At 43.0% G+C, this 17338-nt stretch overlaps 1 protein-coding gene across 2 annotated transcripts in view; it reads right to left on the minus strand.

Moving 5' to 3' along the window:
• Positions 1-17338, minus strand: part of LOC147900585 (putative LRR receptor-like serine/threonine-protein kinase At1g51820) — a 64184-nt gene that overhangs the window by 15375 nt on the left and 31471 nt on the right. For both annotated transcript variants that reach the window (XM_087376995.1, XM_087376994.1), the window contains exons 6-8: positions 11686-11757; positions 11351-11416; positions 8262-8509 (exon numbers count right to left, since the gene is read on the minus strand). In XM_087376995.1, coding sequence (XP_087233121.1) covers positions 8262-8509; positions 11351-11416; positions 11686-11757 — 386 coding nt within the window. The remainder of the gene's footprint in view (positions 1-8261; positions 8510-11350; positions 11417-11685; positions 11758-17338) is intronic.

Consider the following 17338-nt stretch of genomic DNA (forward strand, 5'->3'; position numbering starts at 1 on the left):
TCACGGGATACTAAATGCGGGCCTTCATCCTCATCAGTATAGGTTTGTGCTGCGAAGACAAATCCATGACAATATCTCCAATGCATTGACTGCAATTGAATATGCTAAGTACTCGCATCAAGATGTGCTCATATTGCAGGTAGATATTACTAAGGCATTTGACACTGTTCAATGGGATTTTCTCTCTCAAATCATGACAAAGTTGGGCTTCGGTCCAAAGATAGCAAATGCAGTTTATTGGCTTTATTCTGGCTCTACTTCTCAATGCATTCTTGGGGGTCATCTATCTCGGTCATGGACATTTGGTAGATCAGTTAGACAGGGCTGCCCTCTTAGTGCTCTCTTCTATGCCATTGCGACCCATCCCCTCTTAATGTATCTTGATCATCTTACAAAAACAGGACAGATGACTGGTCTTAAAATCCCTAGGGCTGCATCTTTTTTGGCACAAGCATATGCTGATGATTCCTTCTTTATGCCACAGAATTCTCCCAGGGAAGTTCACATGCTTATGACCACTCTGTCATTGTATGGATTGGCAGCGGGATTGCATGTCAATTTTGACAAATCTAAATTTCTTCCCCTGAAACAATGTGACTCGCATTCTATTCTCTGGCCAGGTCAGGTGGTGCATTCCAAAGATGTAGTCAGGCATTTGGGATATCCTATAGGATGGCATATCACCAGGAAGCAGCAGTTAAAATGGATCTTCCAAAGACTTCAACATAAACTGGAATACTAGAAAATTTCTACTTGGCCACTTCATGTCAGGCTCAGAATAGTACAGTCCATTGTAATGTCCTATGTCCAGTTCTTTTTGCCTTTGCTGCATTGGTCCTCCAGAGATATTTCAGCCTTTATGTCTCAAGCTATGGAGATGTTATGGAGGACAAAAACTGCTGTGAAAGCATTGAGACTGATGAAGATGGAAATGGTGTGCTCTCCTAGGATGCATGGTGGACTTAACATCCTCAATATAAGATATCATGTACTTGCAAGGAAGTCGACTATGCTCCATACTTTTTTCCACCAACAACAGCCATGGACTTGTATGATAGCATCCATGTGTGTCAACATGAGGACTTCTGCTTATGGCCATTGGACTACTGATCATTGGGAGGTTGTCATTGGGAGATTTGTAGAGAAGATACCTGGCTGTCCTTTCTCTACTGCTCTGATACTTGATTGGAAACAAGTACTTTCTAAGGTCAAATGGGCTCCTCATAATTGCCCGGGGACAAACTCAACGAGGAAAGAAAGTATTCATTGGAGTGCCATCTTTGACATTCCACTCGCTTTACAGGAACCTATTCGGGCATACAATCTCATGAAATTGGGAATTAGATACATACATGATGTGGTAGATAATCAGGGCTATGTCTTATCTTTTCCTCAGGCCACTTCTTCCTATGCATTGGGAATGCACCATAGGTCAATATGGAAGAAAATTGCTGATTTGTTACATCCTTTTCTACCTGTTCCCCCTCTGGCTGACACAGACAGGCTATTGGATTGGCAATTGCAACCTTCTGCTACATGCTCTCATCCTGTTCCTCTGCCTGTCTTGACCTCCATCTAAGCCTACAGGCTTCTTCAGCCTGCTCCATGGATTCAGCAATATGCTAATACTCCGTGGCATATCAGGAAGCCCCTCTCATGGTGGCGGAAGAATCTCCGGATATTATGGAAGTGTAAAATGCCTTTGAAACAAAGACTTTTTCTTTGGAGATGCATGACAGGCACATTGTCAGTGGGAGTCACACTTGCCAAACGTCGCATTGCACCATCCACATGTTTAAGATGTCAGGCTCCTTCAGAGACTGTCCCTCATTTGCTTTGGCACTGTCCGTGTTCTAGGAACCTCCTCGGGAGAATTTCAGATTATCTTCGGCTCCGTTTTCCGAGTCACAGATTTGGGAAACATTTTCTCTTATTTGGCAAATTTATGAGGTCTTAGTCTCAATACTCACTATTTCTCTCTTGGGTGAGATATTGGGCTCTTTGGACAATCTGGAGTGAGCATAATTTGGCATACTTGGGTCGGCAGATTCACAAGTCATATAAATCTTTCCGAGCCTCATTGCGGCAATCCTTATATGATGCCTGCCATGAGGGTGATATAGATGCTTCTTGCATAGAGCTTTTCTTTTTATGTTTCTAATCTTTGCGATACTCTCCATTTTGGAGACTTCCCATCTTGTAAATTTATGAGCATATAAATACAGCACTGGATATTACTAAAAAAAAAGTATGTGTAGTGAGGCTCCCTGCACATCCCCGTACAGCCTTTCGTGGAGGACTTCTGCTTATGGTCATTGGACTACTGATCATTGGGAGGTTGTCATTGGGAGATTTGTAGGGAAGATACTTGTTTGTCCTTTCTCTACTGCTCTGATACTTGACTGGAAACAAGTACTTTCTAAGGTCAAATGGGCTCCTGCTAATTGCTCGGGCACAAACTCAATGAGAAAACAAAGTATTCATTGGAGTGCCATCTTTGACATTCCACTCGCTTTACAGGAACCTTTTCAGGCATACAATCTCATGAAATTGGGAATTAGATACATGATGTGGTAGATAATCAGGGCTATGTCTTATCTTTTCCTCAGGCCACTGCTTCCTATGCATTGGGAATGCACCATAGGTCGATATGGAAGAAAATTGCTGATTTGTTACATCCTTTTCTACCTGTTCCCCCTCTGGCTGACACAGACAGGCTATTGGATTGGCAATTGCAACCTTCTGCTACATGCTCTCATCCTGTTCCTCTGCCTGTCTTGACCTCCATCTAAGCCTACAGGCTTCTTCAGCCTGCTCCATGGATTCAGCAATATGCTAATACTCCGTGGCATATCAGGAAGCCCCTCTCATGGTGGCGGAAGAATCTCCGGATATTATGGAAGTGTAAAATGCCTTTGAAACAAAGACTTTTTCTTTGGAGATGCATGACAGGCACATTGTCAGTGGGAGTCACGCTTGCCAAACGTCGCATTGCACCATCCACATGTTTAAGATGTCAGCCTCCTTCAGAGACTGTCCCTCATTGGCTTTGGCATTGTCCGTGTTCTAGAAACCTCCTCGGGAGAATTTCAGATTATCTTCGGCTCCGTTTTTCGAGTCACGGATTTGGGAAACATTTTTTCTTATTTGGCAGATTTATGAGGTCTTAGTCTCAATACTCACTATTTCTCTCTTGGGTGAGATATTGGGCTCTTTGGACAATCTGGAGTGAGCATAATTTGGCATACTCAAGTCGGCATATTCACAAGTCATATGAATCTTTCCGAGCCTCATTGCGGCAATCCTTATATGATGCCTGCCATGAGGGTGATATAGATGCTTCTTGCATAGAGCTTTTCTTTTTAAGTTTCTGATCTTTGGGATACTCTCCATTTTGGAGACTTCCCATCTTGTAAATTTATGAGCATATAAATACAGCACTGGATATTACTAAAAAAAAAGTGTGTGTAGTGAGTGTGTGGAGATGGAGACCTCCTCTGCCCTGCCAGCCTCGTCTTCCTCCCCGTTTCCGTTCGTACAGTCACCCTCGACGTCCCTGCTGCCTACCTTGCCTTCCGTACGCTACCGTCAGCTATACGACCTTCCGTACAAGTTCCGTGCACCCTGTTCCCCCCCGTACAACTCCCTGTACAGCTCCCTGCACATCCCCGTACAGCCTTTCGTGGAGGACTTCTGCTTATGGTCATTGGACTACTGATCATTGGGAGGTTGTCATTGGGAGATTTGTAGGGAAGATACTTGTTTGTCCTTTCTCTACTGCTCTGATACTTGACTGGAAACAAGTACTTTCTAAGGTCAAATGGGCTCCTGCTAATTGCTCGGGCACAAACTCAATGAGAAAACAAAGTATTCATTGGAGTGCCATCTTTGACATTCCACTCGCTTTACAGGAACCTTTTCGGGCATACAATCTCATGAAATTAGGAATTAGATACATGATGTGGTAGATAATCAAGGCTATGTCTTATCTTTTACTCAGGCCACTGCTTCCTATGCATTGGGAATGCACCATAGGTCGATATGGAAGAAAATTGCTGATTTGTTACATCCTTTTCTACCTGTTCCCCCTCTCGCTGACACAGACAGGCTATTGGATTGGCAATTGCAACCTTCTGCTACATGCTCTCATCCTGTTCCTCTGCCTGTCTTGACCTCCATCTAAGCCTACAGGCTTCTTCAACCTGCTCCATGGATTCAGCAATATGCTAATACTCCGTGGCATATCAGGAAGCCCCTCTCATGGTGGCGGAAGAATCTCCGGATATTATGGAAGTGTAAAATGCCTTTGAAACAAAGACTCTTTCTTTGGAGATGCATGACAGGCACATTGTCAGTGGGAGTCACACTTGCCAAACGTCGCATTGCACCATCCACATGTTTAAGATGTCAGGCTCCTTCAGAGACTGTCCCTCATTTGCTTTGGCACTGTCCGTGTTCTAGGAACCTCCTCAGGAGAATTTCAGATTATCTTCGGCTCCGTTTTCCGAGTCACAGATTTGGGAAACATTTTTTCTTATTTGGCAGATTTATGAGGTCTTAGTCTCAATACTCACTATTTCTCTCTTGGGTGAGATATTGGGCTCTTTGGACAATCTGGAGTGAGCATAATTTGGCATACTTGGGTCGGCAGATTCACAAGTCATATGAATCTTTCCGAGCCTCATTGCGGCAATCCTTATATGATGCCTGCCATGAGGGTGATATAGATGCTTCTTGCATAGAGCTTTTCTTTTTATGTTTCTAATCTTTGGGATACTCTCCATTTTGGAGACTTCCCATCTTGTAAATTTATGAGCATATAAATACAGCACTAGATATTACTAAAAAAAAAGTGTGTGTAGTGAGTGTGTGGAGATGGAGACCTCCTCTGCCCTGCCAGCCCCGTCTTCCTCCCCGTTTCCGTCCGTACAGTCACCCTCGACGTCCCTGCTGCCTACCTTGCCTTCCGTACGCTGTTGTCAGCTATACGACCTTCCGTACAAGTTCCGTGCACCCTGTTCCCCCCATACAGCCCCCCGTACAACTCCCCGTACAGCTCCCTGCACATCCCCGTACAGCCTTTCGTGCCGACGGCCATCCGTACAGGTTGTATGGTCGATCGTACAGCCTGTACGGTCATCTGCACAGCCTTCCTCCGTATCTGTGTTGCAGCCCTCGGTGGCTTTTGCTCCAGTCTCATCTTCCTCCTCCTTTCCTGCTGCTCCGATACCTGCTTCTTTTGTTTTCTCTGCCTCTGCTCCTCCTACTCGTGTTTTTCTTCAGCGGAAGCATGGTGGTTTGTCTGCCTCACCTTTGATCAAATCGGCAAAGCTGGATGTTTCCGATGGCCCTTCTTCTTCCCTCCAACTGCATCTTCTTCACCAATTGTGCTCTGCCTCTGTCACAGAAGTTCCTTCATCGAGTTTCCCGCTTGTTTGTTCCTTGAATTCTGCCCTTTTGGTCTCTGGTCTTCGACAGGCTCAGCAATTTGGAGTCTGCCTCTATTTTACGGGTAGGGTTTTATCTTCAGCTCAGCTTCGTCATTGGGCTAATGTTGCAGTGGGTCTGGATTGTATTTCTTCCTTTGTCTTTCTGGGCAAAGGATTTTACTATGCCCACTGCTCTTTGACTGAGGTGGTAGAGCGCCTTGTCAGTCATGCTGGTGTTCCTGGGGCTGGTTTCTTCGCTTATGTCATGCCCTGGGATCCACTTTTCGATCCTTCTGCTACCCTTTTGACTCACTGTCCGGTTTGGATTACTCTCAAAGCGTTGCCTGTGCCTCTTCTTCAGCATCTTCCAACTCTTGCAGCTTTTTTGGGAAGGCCTCTTCATGTTCCGAGACAGGAGTTCTTGCAAGCCTCCCGTGATGTTCGTCTTTTCATTTTGTGGGATATGACGCAGCCCGTGCCATCTACTCTGGATCTTGATTTGGGATTTGCCCATCCGATGCGCATCATGCTCCATTTTGCATCTTTTCCCACTGCATGTTATCAGTGCCGACAGGTTGGTCATTTTGCACGTGATTGCCCTTCTACATCCAAGCCCATTCCTCCTGCTCCTTCTTCAGCTGTCAAGGTTACTCTCCCTTCTCCTCCGGTTTCTGCTATGGCTTCTTTGGTGAAGCCTTCTACTGCTCCGAAACACTACTGGAGGAAGGTTGATAAATCACAGGCAAATCTTCCTCTTGCTGAGGAACCTCAGGATTGCACCCTTGTTGAGCACCATCAGTTTCCTTCTACTCAGGATATGGATGTACCCCTTGCAGAGGGCATTTTACAGGATGATATGCATGCTCTCTCTCAGGATGCTGCCCCTGCTCTTACTTAGATTGATCTTCAGAATGAAGCTCAAATGCTAAACCCTGCTTTATCAAATGCAGCTTTTTCATCGGAAGATACAGATGTTGATTTAGCTTCTCTGCCTTTGATGCCTGTGCCAGAGTCTTCTTCTGTCCGGGATGCAGAAGTACCTTTTTTACTGGAATCTTTTCATCCCATGTCACAACAGGTTTTTGACCCTCTGATTCAAAAATTTCGGGTACTAGCCTATATCAAGAAGAATCACAAGGGCAAAAAACAGCTTGTTTTTATTGATGGTGTGGTTTCATCACTGCATCAATTTTTATAGAGCAACAATTTGAAGCTAGAGGATGTTGTGTGTGATCCTCCTCCAGCTTGATATGTCACTTTTTACTTGGCTACCTCATGACTTTTTGCTCTGAGGTTTTACTTGAAAATACTTTTTCCTTGTACTTATTGGTGGGTTTTTACCTCTTGTGAGGTTTCCCACACAAAAATATAAAGATTTCACTTAAAAAAAAAGTGTGTGTGTGTGTGTGATTCATGATGATGGCACTAATTTATCCTTCCCTTTGGTTGCTGGAAAATATGGTTTAGGAATGCACTATTGTCCTGTATGGCAGATCATTACTCGGACGCTTCAGCCATTTCAGCCAGTACCGCCTTTAGAACTTCAAGACAGGATTTAGGATTGGACTCTTCTTCCAGTACACTCGTCCATTCGTCCTTTGAAGCTGTCTGATATAACAGTCTTATCTTTATATAAAGTTTTGTTGTCTCCACCCTCGGCACCAGACAGAGTGGAGAAAAAGATTGAAAAGGTCCCTCTACGACAACAGGTCTTTCTATGGCGTGTTTTGTTGGGGGTTGTTCCATCTGGACAGCTTTTATCATGCAGACGTATTGCTCCAGCTATTTGTCATAGGTGTTTAGCTCCGACGTATCTATATCTCAAATTTTTGACACTGCCCCGAAACACGGACCTTCTTAGGCATCCTTCGGCAAAGATTGAGACTGAGATTTCCTCACGCTTCTTTTGGCAAGCTTTTCTCGCTGTTTGGGATCTATCTATGACGGCCGGATTTTGAGTTGTTCTTTACCTGGGTTCGCTACTGGGCACTCAGGACTCTCTGTTCTGAAGATTCTAACCATGTTTAGGTTAAAGATACTAATTATTTTATGGGTTTCAGAGATTGAGAGACGGATTGGTGTCAATTTAATAATTTGAGAGATCTTTTGCTGAGATTGTTAAGTTTTGGGTCACTCTTCCTCTGATTTTTATCAGGGGCTGGCTGCCAATTGGTTACTTTCCACAGTTTCCTACAGCTTTTTATGATTGAGTTCTCCCTTCTTCCATTCATCAAGGAGAGCATTGTTAATATTTTGGACTTCATAATCTTGTCCTAGGTCTTCTAGATTACCTCTGGTTATGTCCAAGGGTCTGCATCATTATTATAATTGAAGCTAGGCGTCATTGTAATAAAATATACATGGGATAACCCGAGGTAGGAGGTGTACCTTATTCACACCCCATCAAGTGCCAGATTCTTCTCCTTTTCCCCTTTCTCTGTTCTACCTTTTGTGTGAAATCTGGAGTGTGTGTGTGTGTGTGTGTGTATGTGTGTGTGTTGTAAAGGACAAAAAACCATTTCAGTGCATGATAATATTCCCAAATCAAGAAGAAATAGAAAAGCTAGACTTCAAACCATAAAGAATATTCATCACAACTCTGATTTAAAAAGAGGAAAATGAAATGGGCACTCACATGGATTCTAGATTTACTATGTTTCTTTGCATGATTTTTGTCCACAAGCTGACATGCTACAATTCAAATAACTTCATCTAGCTTCTATCAGGCATTCAAAAATATCAGAGATAACCTTTGGCTTTTGGCTGAAACACTATGTTAGCATTTGAAGAGGGCCTTATAGATTATAGATTAAGGCCTAGACAATCAAGTACCAGTAAAAGGAGGAACAGGGGGCCAGTGTCCAGAATTCACCATAAGAAACTTCCCTTTCCCATGCCGCTTGCATTTGTGAATGGCTATGCCCAAAACACAGATTGCAAAAAATATTGTCCCAGCCGAAACCAATCCAATTGTAAGATCCTTGTCGTTTTTGGCAGATGAAGGACTTAGGGCAGGAACGGGTGTGGACCCACAAGCACTTTCTCCCCATGGTTTGCAAAGAAGTGGATTCCCAGAATAGCTAAAGAAAAAGAGAAAATAAGAATCAGCATGTTTATCCTTTATAACACAATTGTTTGCAAAGCGAGAAGAACTAGTATTCACCAATGTAAAGTAATATGTTAGTGACTGACTTTTTAGAACTCCAAGAACTTTTCATTTCAATTTACACCCACCACAGACTTTAGTGAACATATCACAAAAATATTTCCTCTAATTTTTGTTCACGTGTGTGAACTGGGAGTGCGGTGTGAGGTGGCATTTTGCTTTGGCACAAACATTAGAGGGAATATCACGTTTCACACTAGCATGTGGCCCAAGACATCCAAAAAACAAGAATCTTGTTAGAGTTTAATGCATTGTTTTGGATTACTATTGATAGTACTTTTGGACCAACCAGTAGTCAATTTTACATTCCGAAATCAATTAAGCTCAACTATAGTAGCCTGTGTATACAACGGCATACTACACGGGACTGCCATGCATTTAGGTTTGTAAAGACCCTACTTTCTGACTACAAAAGTTGATCTTGCATTGTCTTGTGTGCTTTTCTCACACACTCATGTGTAAGCTGTCCTTCTCTAATTCTGAGAGTACTATCAATTAAAGCCACCAGTTTTCTCCCTTCTTTGCTTCTCATGACCATGGTAAGTTTCAACCTCCGGGAGATCAACTGAATCGTCTGCAAGCAATATTCTACAATCCATCTTCTAAATCCATCAAGATTTTCGTAGGTCTCTATCCAAGTTCTGCATTCCCTCACATTTTTTGCCACAAGTGCAAAGCTAAGGCAAATGCTTGCAATAGAAAGGGACAGCCTGAAACAAGTGATTTTCACACATGTATGAATTTTGAAGCTGCAAATAGATTTAAACCTATTGTTTGCCAACTTTTAGCTTCAAAAAGTAATGAAATCTCACACATATGAATGTTGAATGCAATGTAAAGCATCCTTGAGCAACAATTCTACAGCCATTTCACGTATGTTGAACTTTGGAGTACATTTGCAGAAAATTGTACAAATTTTGCACTTTTAACAGCCTGGAAAAGTCAAAACTTGCATTTGAGTGAGTTCAGCATATGGGTTGCAAATGAAGCAAGTTTTGCTGAAATTTACAGCAACTTTATCCTGGGACAGTTCAGAAATGGCAGGTTTTCCAGTGCTCTGTTGAACTTTGGGCAGATTTTCAGGCGACATGCTGATTATACTTGCCTCAAAATGTGTGCCAGATAGTAAACTCCACATACAGAGGGAAGCATGAAACTACAAAATGTGGTGAGCTTTCGAACAAGTTCACTGCCAAAATTGGGACTTTGCATTCATGCGGTGTTTTGCACTTAATCTCAGCAAGAGAGATTGCCACTTTGAGGTATGTGGAGCAATTTATTACCTTTCAGTTCTATGTAGTGCGCTGGCAACAGAGGAGAAATCCCATCTTTTGAGAAGTTCATTGGAGAAGAGAACAGAAAGCAAACAAGTGATTGCCTTGAAGAGGATCTGAAGACAAGGCATTGGTTGGAAAAGGGCAACAGGCTAGAAAAGTAAAGAAGTCAAGCTAACTAAAGGGCTGAGTTTCTTATATTGTGGGAAGTCATGACATTGGGCTTTGAAAGCTAGAAAAAGAAACCAGATATGGATGAAAGCATTTCTACAAGCAAACACAAAGATAACAGCAAAGGCAAAGGAAGGAATTGACTTGCAAGGAGAGACAGATGAAAACAATTCTATGCTAGAGGTTATGTAGGCCTCTTGAGGACAACAATCTCATCATCATGTACTTAATGTGTGTTTGTCAATAGATTATGGTGTGCATATATAGAGGGACAAAAACTACCCTCATCACCTCAAGGGGCATATATAAGTAAATTTTTATTCATAACACTGAGTAGTGTACAATAAGATATCTTGAGAGATCCTCTCCTCTCCTCCTCCTCTCCACCTTATCCACAACCCTTCACAATTATCTTGAGCTTTCTGCTTAGCCTCGGTTTCAGCTTCTTGCAGTGGATTTCACTCATTGTTCCCAACTTCTATTTCAAAAAAAATTTGCAACTCTTTGCAGTATCTTCGCTTTGCAGCTGTTAGGCTTCTTGGCGAGTAATTTCTTTCTATTTTGGTTTGTGACTCATTCAATTGCATCGAAGAGGATCTTATTTGGCATTGTTTTGAGTGATTTGGGGTTCTTTTGGATTCTAGAAAGCTTTACCTTTACTCATGGGTAATCACGGCTTTTCTGCTCTTTTAGAGACTTACAAGCTGTCGGGGACCCAAAGTCAGCTGTCACATGTCTTTTATTGCTTTTGGCAAGATGAAAAATTCCTACTGGCTGATTCTTAAAGCATTATGCAGCTTTTTCTCAGGTTGTTTACGAGTCGATACAGCGCAAATGGGCCAAAATGGAGAAGCTACTAAGGGGACCCAGCTGACTGTTCAAAACAGCCATCCAAGGCTGCAAATGCCCAAACTCTCCAATGGCACGGAGGCAAGGCAAAGTCGGGATGTGTGAGCCACAATGGGGTGGAGAGGCAAGGGAAGAGAGGCAACCTGATGGCAGGAAGGAAGAGCAGAAGATGCTGAAAACAGCCGCAATAGACCCATGCCGTGTCTTTTGTCAACACATTTGAATAACGTTTCCGCTAGGGGTGTCTACGCATTTGCCTAGCATTTTTCTGATTCAGCTTCATGAATACACACACTTCTCGAGGTCCTTGAACCAGAACTTATAACAGGAAATTATTCTATTTATCTCATTTGATTCCTGATTCATTATTTTGTAAAATGGAGCAGGGATACAGTAGCTTCGGTCTTCCCAATGCATTAACTACAAACAGCATTGCCAAATGGTGAAGTGCCTTTGATAACCTGATATGCGTGCTACTCCTAAACCCACTTGGAACTTCTCCACTGAGATTGTTGTTTTGCAAATCTCTGCAACAAAGAAGAAGAAAAAGTATTACCACATATGGACATGGAAAACTCACTTCTTTAAAGAATCATGATTCCTTTCAAACCACAATGTTTCTACATCAAGTTGAGCATGTATACCTTTAAATCATTCAAAAAATTGTGCATGATTTGAAACAATACTAAGTATCGAGAATCTTCTGATTTTCAAAAGTAAAAACAAGTAAAAATGAATGGATACCTCTACAATTCTAAAATTAAAAAGCACATTGAATAGAAATCAAATAACTTACAATTCTACCAGATGTGAAAGGTTCATAAGCCATGAAGGGATATCTCCATACAACTCATTGTCATTTAAATTCCTGCAAGGTCATAAATCAGTAAGAGTATCCATCAAAAAATTTCCCAACAGATTGTAAGAGTGTGGAAACCACAAAAAAGAAGAAGAAAACAGAGGCCCAATATACTACGATGTGCAATCACAGCTCATGAATTGTAAAGCCCGCTCTCCACCCTCTGCCTTCATGTCCACCTTCGTTGTCTTGAATATTTCTTGCGCTTAATTAAGGGTGCATCAACAAGGGGACTTTAGCGTAAGTCAAGACTTCTCCAGATGCCCCAAGCTGGCCTAGACCCCTATAATAGACAAGCCGAATCCCTATTGGACTAGACGCTTGTGATACCCAAAAGCCCTGCAACGACGAAGAAAGAAAGAAAGCTGCCAAGGGGCAGCCATGGCAAATCAAGTGGAAGGGGATGAAGGGATCATTTGTGTGTCCCCCAATGAGGAGCTGGCTCACACTACCCAAATACCAGGCTATTAATGCCTATGATTCAACAAATTGTGGAAATAAACTCTGCTTGTGATGCTCTTCAAAAAAATCCCAGTCCACCTTGTCATAGGCCTTCTCAGAATTCAAGAGGGTCACAAGAGGCTTTAGAAGCAGCATTGTTTTGCACGTTTATTCTCTGCAGTAGTAGTGACTCTCCATTCTAACTATGCTGTTATTGCTTCAAAGACAAAAATGGAGAACTTGCAAATGTAGATCAATATATGCTGTTCTTCAAGACTTGTGTGCCTGTAAGGTGCAGAGATAATAGTAGGCCTTGTAGAAATATTTTAACAAAGAAGGCTCTTTGTTCTCAATAACAAGTTGATCAAAGGGTCTAGTCTCTAGCATAGGTATGTCACTGCCAATCTATTGTCGGTATGGGTGCCAGTATTACCGTCGGTATATACCGACATTGCAGTGTTGGTATGGGTGTCGGTATGTACCGACGTTTTAACAGAAGCAAAAAACAAATTTGTGGGGCAGGATGGGGCTTGTTTCAGTCCCATCCTGCCCCACAATGTTTTTTTTTCATTGGAATCATGAGTAAATGTTACAAAAGAGGTGTACAAGATCATGTTACAATGTTACAAAAAAGGTCTACAAAATGGCAAAAGTAGTGCTGAAGGTGAGAATGGCAAAAAGAATAAATGAGAGGGTAAGATTTAGAGTCATGCACAGACAAAGGGTGACATATCCACTAGGCCTTGCTCTTCCCCCGAGACACATGTCACATGATTGGCTACAAGCTCTTCATGAAGCCGAAGATGATGGAGAGGACGTAACCAATTGAGAGCAGGAGCTTGCGGTCGGATGTACACCACATGTAAGTTTCTTACCTTTCTGCTTAATTTGGGTATTTATGGTCAAAATCACTACAAAATGCATCCTCATTGTTTTAATCATGTTCTTTTGTAGTACAAAAAGTACAGTGCATTATGGTGACATCAAGAACAAGACCAGCTAGACTCAGAGTTCACGTACAACATGGCACTCTTTGTGGAGGGATTGTTGCATGCCTCGAGAGGATCCACATTCTTTTGGACCTAGTTTTTCTATTGAGCCATAGACTTTTTAGTCTCCCGTGGATGTTAATAGACTCTCAAATCCTCTAATATACAGATGACGTGATCTTGCTCTTGTCCTCAATGAACGGCCTTTAGAGACATTTGGATGTAATGCACACCTTTTGTGACTCACACGACTTGAAGGTCAACTTTGGCAAAACCAAGGTTATGATCTTCAACACATCTCTAGCAGCTATGCACATAAAACAGTTCATGCTAGATTGGTTACCAGTGGAGTTCGTTTCATCATACATGTACTTGGGCATTCTCTTCTTTGGCCCAGTTTTCACGATGCGACCGGTGATGCAGACCCAATTGAGCGGAGGATATGCTGCACTTGCTCAACTAGCAATGCTTCCACCCCCACTTCCACGATCCCCAAACCAAGTCTCTTCCTTTTTATTCTTTGGCCTACCCAATGGGTAGGTATGGCAGCCCTTGTTGGGGGCATGATTCATGAAAGGCAGATTGGGCTCAAGTAAAGCGTCTCTTTCTATCAATGATACGCAACAAACCATCGGTCCCACATTAGATTGTCTTGGCGGAGTTTGGTGCATCTCCACTGCAGCTTGATGCAGCATTTCAGGTCATCACATACCTCTACTCAGTCAAGAACTATGGCTCTTGCACCTCGAGATGACTTAGACTACCATGGCTGCCCTTTCTACCTCCATGACCTTAGCAACGAGGGTGATCAGGTATGTGCATACATGTAGGTGGTTTGACAGTTTGGGTCTCCACATGGATAGATTACCCTCGTTCTAGTATAGTATTGAGGCTCCGTCAGCCTTACTCATGTATCAAAAGGTCAACCTACAACTACACACATTTAGGACATGTTCAGCACCCACCGAGCTTCCAATGAAGCTCAGCTTCTCAAGGATCACTGTTTATGGATTTCAAAGGAGGGCTTCATTGATCCACCGGGATATACCCAGATCCACCTCTCACATTTTTTGAGCATATCGAACAGACAGGTCTGTGTCTCATCACACCAACTACATATTGAGGGATGGAGCTGAGGGCATACCTCAGGAGAGAAGCATCCCCACCCTGTGTGATTGCCATGAGATCGAGCCGAAGGAGAATTTCACTTTCAAGTGCCCTAAGTACTATGAGATTCGAGGTCATTATCCCTCATTGTCTATCTGGAGATAATTTTCCAGGTTCCTCTCTTACTCACATCATCAATGCCTTGCTACCTTCATCAATGAGTTCAACCTGATCATCCGAGAGGATCTTTTCAAGCTACACACATTCAAGACCTGGTTGGCACGTGAGAGAGATCCCTGTGAAGCTCAGCGTATATAGGGATCACTACTTGCGTGTATCCAAGGAGGATCTCATTGAGCCGCCAGGATTCACCTACCACACTCGCTTAGGATTGCCATTGGGCACTTCTGTGTTTCATCACATTGACTCCGTATCGAGAGTGGACGAGCGGAGGGAATACCTAGGGAGAGTCGTATCTGCACACTATGTGACCGACATGAGATCGAGTCAGAGGAGCACCTTGCTTTGCGTTGCCCAATCTTCTACGAGATCCGTGGACAATACCACTACCTCTTTAGAGATAGCTTCGGCTTTCTAGACTTCTCTCATACCCAGACCAGAGGTGCCTCGGCACCTTCATCCATGAGGCGTTTTGACATAGAGAGCGTCTCATCAGATCACAGAGATAGGGGCGGGTAGTCTTATCAGACTCATCTCAGAGTGTGATCATGAATATGACCTATAATGGACAATATGGTAAATCTGTCAAGTTTATGACCTATAACAGACGAAGCATTGCAGTTCAGCAAGAGCATATTGCCCCCCTAGTCACGGATAGCAGGTTTGACTATGTCCTACACAGTTTTCTAGCATGGCTTAGCATGCTCGTTTAGTAGCTCCACCCTTTTTGCTCATTGTATCAAGTTTTCTATCAATCTCATAGACTCATCGGTCTTTAGAAGACTTTAATAATCCCTCTCTCCCTCTCTCTCTCTCTCTCTCTCTCTCTTTTCTGCTAAGACACGTGGGAACTCCTTTCAAGACTCCCTTCAGATTGAACAAGAAGAATGACTTGGTCACACCACTCCCGAAAGCATGTCACAAAAAACAGTAAGAGAATTGATATGCTCATGGACATGTTCCGAGAGCTTCAAGCTGAGAATTTTTAACTGAAAAAAACAGTTACTCAACTCCAAAGCAAAGTGCATGTCCTAGAAAGTGCTATGGAAGCAGGATGCAAGCAATTACAAGAGGGTGCCCAGCAACTAGAACAGTTGCAAAATCTGATGCAAAACAAGGGAAAGACTAAGGAGAAAGCCAAAGTGAAAGAGCCCAAGCAATGGGTAGAGATTGCCTCCAGGTTCCCCCTACGGAACCTGCGAGTGAGCCTAAAGCCCAACCTCAAACACGCAGTAACACCCCATCAAAGGAGGACATGTAGGAGCAAAAGGAAAGAGAAAAGCGTGCCCGAAATCTAGTGATTCATGGACTCCCAGAAGTGGAAAAGGAAAGCCCCCTCACCTTGGCAAAGGAGGTGGTGGGTTTCTTTGCTCAACACTTCGCGATCCCAGATGTGGCAGTCTATGGAGCCCATCGGGTTGGGAGGATGTAAGAGGGCATGCCCAACAAGAGAGCCATTGTATGCACTGTGATGGATGCCAGGAAGAGGGCTATCATTCTTGACAGTAGCAGGATTTATCTCAAAGGTTCCCCCTATTATGTCAACCTACACGTCTTTTGCACGGAAAGTGGGCTACAAGTTAACACTGGCAAAACCAAAATGATGGCAGTATGCACCACCCGACCTGAACATCCCCCGATTATCAGCTTTGAGGGGCAGCCCATTGAATATGTCGATACCTTTAAATATTTGGGAATTGACATACTAGCCGATCACAGATGGTGGCAAGTCTCATAGTTTCTCATGCCATCTCATGGTGGTCAAGGATAAATCTATGGCTAGGTTCTCATGCTAGCAAGGGGTTCCCAAGGGTGTGAAGTAAACAAAAGGGATACAAAAGACCTTCCAATGGTTATCTCCCCTGCATGTACATGCACACAATGTCTGCAAGAGGTACCATGGAGCAAAACACATACACATGGCCTACATCATATGGTGACCAGAGGTGTTTACAAAACACACAATAGTTTATTTCATTCATTTTGGAGGACTATCCAGGCTGAGTACCTTGACTCAACATAAAAAGAGAGATCTGGAGCATATATGGAGATGATTCAAAAAGCATAATCTTCATAGGATGCCTCATCTTGTGGAGGCACATCAACTGAAAGTAGATTGGCAGTTTCTGACTTTGTAGTTGCTTCCTTTTTTGCTCTACAAAACTTTTCATGGTGATTGTTTTTGCCACAGTGTTTGCATGGATTGATCTTGAAGCAGTCTTTTGAGAGGTGATTAATCTTCCCACAATGTTTGCAAGGTGAAAACTTGCCCTTTTGCATTTTTATGGCATAGGCTGTATCATTGCCTCTCCGGAGTTCCATGTGCCTTTCTTCTTCTTGAAGAGCAGAAATAAGACCTTCAAGATTAGGATTAGGAAGATTTTTCAAAGTGGTAACAACATGATCATAATCTTCAGGCATACTCTTGAGCAACACTGCCATTGCATCATTTGTAGTGATTGGAGAGTTGATAGAAGCAAGTTGAGTCATGAGACTCCGCATGTAATTGACATGGGTAGCCAAAGGAGTGCTACTAACCATCTTCAATTCAAAGAAAGCAATCTTAAGTGACAATTTTGAGATGTGAGAGCTAGCACCAAAAATAATGTCAAGCTTCTGCAAAGCTTCTGAAGGAGACTCTAAGTCAGAGATGTGATGAATATAGTCATCTCCTAAGGCAAGAGCAATGATGCCATAGGCTTTCTCCTCTCTAGCAGGATCTCTTGCTGGGCGTGTCGGAGCTGAGGATTCTCCAGCATTGGAGGCTGTTGAAGAAGAAGTTGAAGCCGGTTTGACAAGCCCCCAGAGGTTTTCCCTCATCAATGCAAACGTAACCTTCATCTGCCATGTGTGAAAGCCTTTACCATTGAACT

Source organism: Dipteris shenzhenensis, chromosome 7 (genome assembly GCF_047967505.1).
Source record: "Dipteris shenzhenensis isolate YYH24624 ecotype China chromosome 7, Dip_SZ_1.0, whole genome shotgun sequence".
Classification (NCBI taxonomy): Eukaryota; Viridiplantae; Streptophyta; class Polypodiopsida; order Gleicheniales; family Dipteridaceae; genus Dipteris; species Dipteris shenzhenensis.